The sequence below is a fragment of the Oryzias latipes genome, chromosome 7, assembly GCF_053564925.1.
Source record: "Oryzias latipes strain Hd-rR chromosome 7, Olatipes_Hd-rR_3.1".
Lineage (NCBI taxonomy): Eukaryota > Metazoa > Chordata > Actinopteri > Beloniformes > Adrianichthyidae > Oryzias > Oryzias latipes.
Window position 1 is genome coordinate 24,459,366 of NC_136243.1, and position 11,287 is coordinate 24,470,652.

General features: G+C 40.9%; 1 protein-coding gene across 7 annotated transcripts in view; it reads right to left on the reverse strand.

Moving 5' to 3' along the window:
• The window catches only part of wnk3 (WNK lysine deficient protein kinase 3), a 36,928-nt gene extending 27,533 nt beyond the window's left edge, over positions 1-9,395 (reverse strand). For all 7 annotated transcript variants that reach the window (XR_013657518.1, XM_011477061.4, XM_011477060.4 and 4 more), the window contains exons 1-2: positions 8,871-9,395; positions 1,477-2,587 (exon numbers count right to left, since the gene is read on the reverse strand). Coding sequence is in view for 6 of the 7 variants with exons in the window: in XM_011477061.4 (XP_011475363.1) it covers positions 1,477-2,205 (729 nt within the window). In the remaining variant the exon portion in view is untranslated. The remainder of the gene's footprint in view (positions 1-1,476; positions 2,588-8,870) is intronic.
• Positions 9,396-11,287: the final 1,892 nt, after the last annotated feature.

Below are 11,287 nucleotides of genomic sequence, written 5' to 3' on the forward strand. Positions count from 1 at the left end.
ATTGTTATCCTCTGCAATGCCAACACATGACAAAAAGAGTCATATTTGCTGATGTCCCGCCTACGTTTGCAACATCCAACACAAAGTGAATACTCGTTCCAGCTTTCAGTCACATGACTAATACCATACCGCCATGCATAATGCAACAGACAAAAGAACTTAAAACAGTACTGTTAACTGATATGTTGAGACTTATTACAATACAAAGCAGTACACAGTATAAGTTCACATTTTATAGCACATTCCTTATGAGGACCAGAATTATACCAATGAATTAATGTTTTATTAAAAATTACGCTGTTTAACTGATTTCAAATTTACTGACAGTACGTATAAATCAAGTAATTGGTAGGTATTGTTTTTTTTTTTTACAGACTATCAATGAAAATTAACTCGCCAATTAAAACCCTGTGTTAGATGTTGTGACTGAGAACGTCTAACACGTTTGACGTAGCATTCACGTGATCAACATGAATCTGCTGATTCTGATGCGTAGAAATCATCCTTTCATAGCCACTTTGCACTGAGATGCAATACGATACAAACATTACTAACTGATATGGAGAACACTACTAACCTTAAGTGTTGCAAAACGGCACAAAGACACTTTTCTCTATGACAGAGTCAGCTGACTTACGTTAATTGCGAACACGGTTAGATTCACGGTAGTCAAAAGAATGTAAACAGGGAGTTAAAGCTTCAATGTAAAAGGGATAACGTATTCCCTCTTTAGAAGTATAAAATGCAAAGGCGTGACTTTTTGTAACCAAAAAAGAACTTGAAAGCATAAATCCATCAGACCATAAATGGAGAATTCAACATTTTGTCATTCCTGCTGCTCTCTTTTTCTCTGCTCTTTGTTTCTGCTAATTGCTTCACTCATTTCACTTGTAGCTTCCTCTACTTAAGTAGTTCTGGTGCCAGAGTGTAAATTGCCAGTGGCCTTTTCTGCCAGCCTGCCAAGTCTTGTGTACCTTTTGTACATTCTGACTTCTTCTGCCCTAACCTTTGAGTTTTGTCCTATTTCCTAATTGTTTTTGTATTCCTGAATTTGGATTTTGACTGTTGGACTGGTGTTGGATACTGATCATGATTCTATTTGGACACTTCCTGTTTGAGCTTCTTCCTGAAACATCAGTCTGGATATTCCTTCCATCACCACTGAGTGAGCAACCCCTTTTACCTTGAAGTTTCTTGGTGTTAATGAGAATGGTTGCTCACCAACCTTTCTTTTTTAGTGTCCCCACTGCTCCGCTGGTCAAGAAGATCCTGAGGTCCCCTCAAGCAACACTTATCGGTTTTGTTTTAACTCCACTGAGCCAATAAACATATTTTATTATCCAGCTAAGTCTGTCTCTTATTTGCGTTGTGCATTAGTGTGACTTTTTCTTTATTAATTAAAGTAATTTCAGATTCTTAAAAAATAATATTTATCATGGAAAGACAATAGCATACTGTAGTTTATAGAAGTCTTACCTGAAGTTCACACCAAGCCACCTCCACCCATGTCTCTGTATCTAGGCCTTTGTAAACTGTCTTGAAGGCTCCTCTTCCCAGTTCAATGTCAAATTTGAGGAATCTTCCACCAGGAGAGGTGGCTACAGCCTTCATTTCCGCCTCCTCCTCCTGCTCACAGTCCCTCTCCTTCACATTCTGGGTCGGTGCACTTGAAGGAGCATATTTACCAGACTCGTTGCCCTGACATACATCATGTCCCAAGGCTGCAAAGGGTGCCACAACCCCTTTCTGTTGAGCATTGCCAAAGCCGGATTCTGTGGAGTGCAGCTCTAGGTGGGGGGCACTGTTAGGGGCCACATTAGATATCTCCACCCCATCATCCTCCTCACAAATGTCCACACTTTTCCTGAAGAAGCGCTTTTCCCGCTTCAGAGGCTTCTGTCCAGTCTCAAAAGATAAAGATGGCGCAGTGGAAAAGACCGGTGATTCCTCATAATCCTGGGATGCTTGTTTCTCTCCTCCTCCACCGTCTCCCCTTCCACCTATGTCTCCTCCAATCCCTCCATCATCTTCTCCTGTGTCTCTCTCCTTCTGAGACCAAGAACAGTTAAGGTCAGAGTGGGTGCTACACATCTTCTCCGCTTCTTGGTCAGCCCTGCCTTCCTGTTCTGAATGGTTCTTCTTGTGTCCATCCGGTTTTTCAGAGGACTCATCTGTACCCGTGGGTTCTCCTGGATCAGTGGCCATCGCGTCTGGTCTTTCCAGACCTTCCTTGACCTCCTCCTCCTCCAAACCTTTGCTCTGCTGTCAGTCCCCGTCTCTCCCTTACTGTTGTAACCTCTTTTACGTCAGTTAGGTTGTTCTTCCAGTTCGGCTGTTGGGAGCAAGGTCTAACTGGCAACGGTCTCCTTTCTGTGATCTGAACTTGGACTTTTCGAGAGCTCAACTACTGAAGAAAAAGTCCCAGTTTCCTTTTCATCATCTGCTACATTCACCTGTAAAGAGGTGATCACTGAAAAGCAAATCTCTGTTGCTCAGCAGGCAGGTAGGAGATTGAAGTTGTTTCAATACGTAAGGGAGAACTGCAAAGTGTTCCTTACTGCAGCTCGATGATCATCTTCAAGTTAACCTGTAAAACAAAAATAAAACAAAGCATATATATTTAGGTTTACTGCCAAATCAACAGTTTGGATCTATAAAAATGTTAAGTGGCCTCATGCAGGAAACTATTTAGGAAGATTTCAAGATTTTATATGACCAGTAAATTACTATAACATCCTTCAAAGCACATTTTCTAAATAATCTTAAGTGAGAAATGTTTGCTAATGTCCAATCAATTATCCAGAAGATACTTTTTAGAATCTTTTGCCTTTTGTTGTGTTTAACATCTCAATGAGTCAATAGAAAGCTGCAGAGAGAAAAGCACAACTTGAACCATTGAACACAGCTGATGGTCCACTGGATAGTAGTGTCTGAATAATTTATATGCAGAGTGAATGCTGGGGAGTATTAGAGTGACTACAACTGCAGAGGAGGGCTCATAAATATGCCCAGCAATTGCTGTAATTATAATCATAGCTGCCAATTGGATGAATCAATCAACAAATATTTAAGTAGTCAGAGGAGATTCCTCAGAAGAAGATGGAACAGAGCATGCCTTGTTTCTGAAAATCCTCTGCTGAGGTTGGTGTGCAAAGGCTAGTGGACATCTTTCTGATGTGGAATTTATCTTTTCAACTCAAGAAATAAAAATTACATAGTAGCCCAACTAACCTATAGATGCATAGTATGACCTGAATGTTTCAGTAATCTCAACGGAAAGAAGAAGTGAATGGAAAGAAAATGGGGAATCCAGGTCAGAGCATCCTTTTACATACAGCTCAACCTCTTAAATCATTGACTGTATATGAGAACTGGACTGAGTGAGCCCTCCTTGCTCGCATTCAACAAAGGAAGTACCTGCTGGTTACAAGGAGCCAAAATCCCACAGACTTCTATTGAAAAATAAACAGGTATGACTCAGTTGTCAATCATTCTTGCTCTGTTTCGTGTTTTTAACGTGTTCTTGCTAATCCTACTTTTTCACAATATTGTTTTCTGCAGTGCAAGTGATTTAAGTCAAAAACTGACCAATCAGATGCTTCAATAAAATTATGTGGTGTCTACTGGCCCCCACATCGAACGTTCAAAACCTTCGATTAACAGATTCTTCTCAGCCTGTTTTCAGTGATTGGGGTGTGGACTTCCAAAAAAGCTCACTCCTGATAGCCGAAAGTGGTTACCATAGAAACCTTTTGGTTTTTTTGTTGTTTTTTTTAAAAGACCAACTTGAACCAATCACTGCTTACTGACAACATCTGGCTCAAACATGGGAGTGACCGTATCGCAAAAAAAGGCGACTTAACTGACTTCATTTTGTTGAAGCCGGAAGTAAGGCATGTTCTATGGGTAATGTCGCACTCACTCAGTCCAGTTCTCCTATACAGTCAATGGGTTAAATTATATTTATATGTGAGTTTATGTATGAATATTGGAACTTTTCAGGGCTACTGCCTTTGGCTCTCTCCCTCCGCTTAGGGGACAGGCACTTAAAGTGTCTGAGCAACAAAAAGGTTCATGTAGACAAGTGTTGTTGGTGGAATTTGACCCATTTTAGCAAAGCCCAGCCTGATGAGTTCAGACCATTCCAGTGTTTCGTCTCATAACTCTCACTTCATATCTATTGTGTCTTTGGAATCACATTAAACAAGTCTGACATACAATTATATAGTCTGTCAGTCAAAATACAATACAATATAGTGCCAACTGCTGAGAGACTCCTAAAGGAAAACAACAGATTCTAGTTCAGTGGCATTCCTCAGACTTAATACTCATGTTGTATGAGCGAAGTGAGTGAACTGTACTATTAAGCTAATGGTCTCCTATAGTACAACGTGATAACCTTTGAAAAAACTGGTTACACGAGTAGCAATGTAAGTAAAAGCCTTTCTCATGTGACTTTGTGTGTGTATCCAATACAAATGATAAAACTAGTTTATTGCAGTATTTGCTCAGGGTTTTTATTAAAGATCTTTGTCCAAAATTTTAAATTATAGCTGGAAAAGTGGAAAATCCTTTCAGTTTGGAAAGACTGAGCTAAAAAAAAAGTCTGCTTTTGTGTTTGATCTGTGTTCTAGAATTAATTCAATTTCAATCTCTTTCTCCTCCCACCTAATTTATACAGTAAAGCTTGAATAGTACTTAAATAAAAGTAAAATGACTACTGATTTATGAAGCTTCAAGTGAAAAGCAAATGACAGCGGTATGGCAACGCAGAGGGGAATGCACAATAGTCAGCTCAGTAAAGGTGAAGCCTAACAGGATGTAGAGAGCATGAAGGGTAAAAACCAGAGATGACACAGAGAAGGAAGTTGCCCTTTAAACAGGAGCTTATTGGTGCATGTCCCTAGGGTAAGGAGTTCCCAGGAAACCCACATACCGGACAGAGTTATCACAGTACATAAAACACGAACGGCCCTATGCCGTCTCTCTCACACCCACCCGGTCTTCCCTTCCAAACACACACATTCACACACAGATACAAATATCCGACACACACCAGCCAGTCAGAACAAACTTTGTTGTTTCACACTCTCGCTGCCTTTTATACACAGACAAAAACAGACACTCGTAAAAAAGCAAACCGTCCCTGGCGTCCAAACCGCGTCCCCTTTCAATGAAAGAATGCCCAGAGGAATTTCCTGACACCAGCCAAATAACCAAGCAACTGCTCATGTGGGCAAACGCGTTAAATCAAAGTTGAAAATAATAAAACCAATGCCGCAGCTGAAATGTGACATCTTGCTGGGGCAGCAAAATGAGTGCGATGAACATCAAGTTCCCATGTCGGAATCATTGTCTCTTCATTTCTGAATGAGTGCTTAAGTGCCTGAGAGCTGAACATCTGACATGTTGCACTGTGCCTGCCCTCCAGGCCTTTGGGAAGCTTGAAGAAAACCTGCGGATGCTTCAATTCCTGAACTGATCAACCATAAACCCCAATCCCTTTACTTCTATCAACTTACATTTTTTAAAACCTAAAACTCAACTTTGCAACTCACTTATTATTCACAATTTGGAGCTGCAAAAGTGTCCATAAAATATCTAAAAAACAAAACAAAACATGAAAAACGGAAGAAGGGCTGCACAATTTGTGCAACCTGCTGTCTAGTTGGATATTGCCAGACACACCAGGTAACAGAACTACAACCATCAAATTAGATTTGCAGACCAAAGGAGAGCATTGTGTGTGTGAGAGAGAGTGATGTGAGCGGAAGGAGGGGTGTAAAATATGGTGGTGGTGGGGGACAATTGGTTGATTTAGGAGCACAGCGGAGTTTCAGAGAGAATTAAGAAAAATGGAGCAAGAGGGGCATGCTAGCAGAAGGGTTGGTTAAAAAAAAGAAAAGTGCGACCCAAAGAGAATGACAAAGCGGGAGATAAAGAGGAAAGGGTAGCTAAGCTGTAAAGGAGGGGGGCTAGGGCGAGGAGGGATTTTTGTTCTCCCCAATAAAATATGTGTCAATGTTTGTGAGGATGAAAGCAGTGACTACAAAAGCAGCTGCAGTTGTAAAAGTGGGGAGGGACGCAGAGTGAGGGGAGGAGAAAATATAAGATGAGTACACCATTAGAAGAAGCTCATGCTCACAAGATCCAGCTTTTTTTTAAAATATGCACCAAATAAAGTCCACAACATTTTAAAGAAATGTAATTTTGCAGCTTTATGCATTTAAAGCTCCACTCCAATCGTCTAATGATATACTTTAAAAATCTTCCCATTGTTCTTTTAATTATGATTATGTTGTTTTTAGGCAAAACCAACAAACCTGTCTTTTTCTAGGAAATAGGTTCTGCAGGAAACTAGTAGGAGCTCATTAAAATCCGCCTTTGAGATGTTAGCGTGAAGTAAGCCTGTCCTGACTTCCCTGCATCCATCTGTTCACACTTTCTCTCACTTGCTTACAGACCTTCACACCCCTAAGCTACCATTATCGGTGTGCAACAAAAATGGTGAGCAATATCGGAGCTATCCAGGCGTATAGTTTAGAGCCAGGAAAATGAAGACTTACAAGCCGATGCATCGGAATAAAGCAGAGTGCATTTTGGCATCTGTTTTAGATTCACAACAATTTGAATAAAAAAATACTTAGAAATGCACATTTTAGATTAATTGTCTTAACATATGTCCTCCATCATGAGAAAAATGCAACAAGACCATGTTAATGTTTACATTGGAGTGAGTCTTTTGGCAAATAAATGGGACTTTTATTTTGAAAAATGCAGGTTTGATTATTCCATTTCCTAATTACATTTAGTCATTAAAAAAGAATAGGGTCATAGGTTCACCAATATCCAATTTTGTGCATATTTTTTGTTTTTATTTGATACTTTTGAATTTTTACAATAAGCAATTGACAATATTGTTACAAGAAATAAAGTACTACAAAGAATTTCTGCCTACATCCACATTTCATCAATTAGCTGTGATGATATTATGTAAATTATGTTTGTTTTCAGTCTTTTTCATTTCAACTATCTGCTTCTTTTCTTCCCCTCTCCTGTGACGGAGTAAACTTAACAAAACTATACTTAAGAGTTAGTTAATCATACTTATGTGAAAACTACTACAAACAAGAATGTTTTTCTTCTTTCTTCAAGAATGTGAGCATTCTTGTACATCAAGCATCCATACATTATTTATCCAGCACTTGAATCTATCTGGTCCAGTCTCTCCTCCAGTTCAGCCTCCAACAGAGATTTCACAGTGGAGATGGCTGATCAGATACCGGGGGGCAGTTATATATGTATAAAAACAACCCTGAGTGCTTTAAATGTGTTTCACATTAAGCATAGACTGCAGATAACAGGTCGCATCTGAACGTTACATCTTATCTGGTCACAAAGCAAGCACAAAAAAAAGAGACTAGCGAGCTATAAGAGGGACATTACTTTGAGATGCTCTGTGTGTTCTATGTGTCATGATACAAAAAAAGCTATTTTATATATCTATAAAAAATTGAAATAAATGAAAACTAGATGGTAAAACTTTGCACATTCAATTATAGGCTGAGAAAAAGGGATCAATCAGGCAACAACCACTTCCCTTCCCCAGCAGTTAATAATCTAGCACATTACTACCCTCTGTGTTGTTTTGCAGACAAAAAAAGCATAGATGGATGCTGGGGCCCCCTAACATCAAACACACAATGGCTGTTCTCATCTGATCAGGGAAATTCAAGGCTGAAAACCCAACAGGGACTTTTGTCCAATCCAGGTCAAGCATGGGAGAGTCGGTGTAGGTAGCAGCACACATGGAGCACTGTTCACTGAGAGACACAGACACAAGGGGGAATATTTGTTATCTAACTCCCGGTATTGTTAACTTTTACCTCCCCCTCCTGACACATCCAATCCCAAAGAATCCATTTCCTCCAGGTGGGCGCTGAGGCTCCATGGTGATTATCAGAAAGACATTTTACTGAACGAGCTTCATTTTTTTGTTGTTGATCTTCTAACTGAAAGTGAAACTCCTCCGACTCACTTTAGCGAAGTTAAGGATGTCACGCACATTAATTGGCATTGCAAGAAAATACCCCCAAAGCAAAGAGTGCATGATGTGGACTGTCATGGTGCCTTCACGGACTCTTGAGAAGTTAACGTCCGTTATTTATAGGCTACAGCAGGGACAGCGCGCTGATGTTTGGATGTTCCAGGTACATGAAGAACAGATAGCTCAGCTGACTCCAGAAAAGGCCACGCAAGACGCGAGGCACAGACACCATACTAGGAAGAAGCAAGTGAGTAAGATCACTGACAGCACACCACAAATCAACACCACCAACCCCCCTAGAGATGCCAGAAGACAGAACCCGGAGCAGGTTTTCCAATCATGACGCTCTGCTTGCAGCGATCTGACCAAGGCTGGATAGAGATATTAACTAAAGAAATAAAAAAGCCTCCACTGGGCACAATCTGGTGTCCTGCTTGTGCACGTCCCAAGTCCGGTAAATGCAGTAGTGCCACGAAGAGCGTTTAACATTAAACAGTAAGAGCCATCAAATAGATCAATGATCAAAGGAGAAATATGGACAGATGAACCGATGCTGGTTTTCTAAGCATTAGGGGTTCGGAGGGATTTGACACCCTAAACTCTCAGCCCCCCACCCCTCTCTGATATTCTACCTGCTGCACCCCATGGTGGGGCTGGCTAAATCCGGGCCTGGATCTGACATTTCTCCAGCTGACAGGTTTGATTTCTGGAGTAAGATGGGAGGGAATCTGTCGTGTTTATGTCCCAGAGAAATAGATGTCTGACATGATCTTGCAGTCACGCCAATAAATAAAAAAATAAATAAAAATAAAAGAGCACTCACCCAACGCAACTTCACGGGTCCTCGGTCGTTTTGTGGTTTATTGACAAAAAGAACAGCTCCAGCTAGCAAACTCAAGCTGACACATTTTATTACATATTTGCAAACGTTCCTGACATTTTTTTTGGTCTATATATTTATTTTTCACTGACTGAAAAACAAACTAAAAAGCCCTCGTTCTGAAAAGTCTCAGCTCCGTTTGTTTTCTGTTTTTGTCGCCGCGGCGTTGTCGGCTCGCAAATCCCCACCGGAGGCGTCGAGCGTCGGTCTGAGTGCGACAGGCAGAGCCAGCGAGCGCCTGCCGTTTCGTTCGTGTTCCAGCTCAAACGATGCTTGGCTTTCGTCTGTACACGTCTTCCCTCGCTGCTGGCTACAAGTTGTACAGTCCGCCATTCATGGGAGCCCCGACAAATATCAGCACATCGGAAGCGATGACTGTGACGGCCTCCAGCAGGTTCGCGTGTGTGCTACTCCAACGCTGCAGCCAGGGCTTACTCTGCGTGCTGGGAGCGAGCGCGCGGGCTGTCCGTTCGCTCCTGCTGGGGAGCGTCATCATTCCCATCCTGAGGAGAAACAAAACCAACACTGCACTCTGCCGCCGCTAGAGGGCAGCAGCAGCGCGGTTTTTATTTCTACATGCCAACGGCTTGTTTTGAGGCTTCAATGTTGCCTTTGAAAGCCTTCCGTAAACTCTATTTTCAGAGTGGGAGTTGATGCAAATGGTGTTTCGAAAGCCCCACTACGGGCTGGAACACACCTACCGTCCATAATTATTGCATGTCCATGAATCTTGTCTTTCAAACTTGTGTTTAACATGAATCAAGAATTAGATAAGTTTCATTTTTTCACCATGAATTTGTCCAGTTGGTTCAGATTAAACAGCGATTCGTTTTTAAAACTTTTAAAAGAAATGTCAAATTAAAAATCGAAAGCTTGCAAACTTTAATTTCCTCACCGACCCAAACTGAGTGAGGAAGTCCCACTTCACCATTTAAAAAAAAAAAATCACTTTTTATTTTCAATGTTGTGGCCATTCATTTATAAAGTATAGCTTCAGAAATATTTACAATAATTCAATTATAACAGTTATTTTTTTTCAATATAAAACAAAAATTTGTTTTAGTATGACGGCAGCACATAAAAGTTTCTTTCAAAATAAAATGCACTGTGAAAAAAGATCCTCCTGATGCAGTCTGTTTACTTGCAGTTATTTTAATTTAATTCTATAACTTGGGAACTTTGCCTCTGAATGGAACTGTTGTGCTGCTGAAGATAATAATAATAATAATAATAATAATCAGTACTGACAATAGACTTATCCATCAGTTTACTTGGTCACTGACGTGTGCATTTAGGATTGGTAAAGCACACAAGGCTTCTTAAATTAGTGTAATGTGAGGAGAGGTTAAAAAAGATTTTAAGATCCCCTCATTTAAAAAAAATAAACTTAAGTGGCAACAATGAACTACTGAACCCAATATTTAAATAAATCATTAGCATATTTCTTCAAAGCCTATAGGAGCCACAAAGGAGGGCGTGTGGCTCTGGAGCCTCAAGTTACTGAGTTTGTCTAAATTTTCTTTCATGGGCGTAGTTAATGTATCAGTTTTATTTTATAACAAATTTTCGAGTGGCCGGGATAGGCTCTGACAGCCCTGTGACCCCGAAAGGGACAAAACGGGTTTAGAAGAAGAATAAATGAACACATTTTCAAGCTTTCTGGTCTTTAAGTGTCTCTTGTCCTCTTAGCCCCCTACGGGTTCTGGTTAGATGGTTAACTTTAGTCTGGTTGTGCTCATCAAACTCCTTATTTATTTTATTAATTATACTGTTAATATTCCACTCCAGTTAAAAAATGTTTGTTTGGTATATGGATTACTCTAATGCAGGGGTCGGGAACCTAAGGCTCGCGAGCCATATATGGCTCTTTTGATGGTCACATGTGGCTCGCAGACAAATCTTTAATTCAAATTTTTTTTCTTCATTAGACCAGTCTTTCTCGTGCGCGATGCGATGGCAGAGGCGCGCAGTAGTAGCGGTGCTTGGAGAGACAAATCTGCGCCAGCACTAGTATAAGTTTAAAATTGTCTATTAATTCACAGAGTTTGTACCACCCGGAAACCTGTGAATTGCCGTGCCTAAGACCGCGCGCTCCCGTCTCTGAGAAAGAGCGCGCAGTTGCGGGGACGGGATGTGTGAGGGAGAAAGCAGAGGGTGGGGCTGAGGTGTTGTGGGGACAGGCAGCAGGTGAATCGCGCAGGGATTGTAAATAGGTAAAACCCACTGCCTGTCACTCACTGCAGCGTGTGAGTGTGTGTTTGGCTCCAGGTCTGCATGTGATCAGTCTGTCTCACATCTACAAAACATTCATACCAACCTAAGATCACGTTTAAAGTCTCAACGCCTGCATGAAGCAGAAA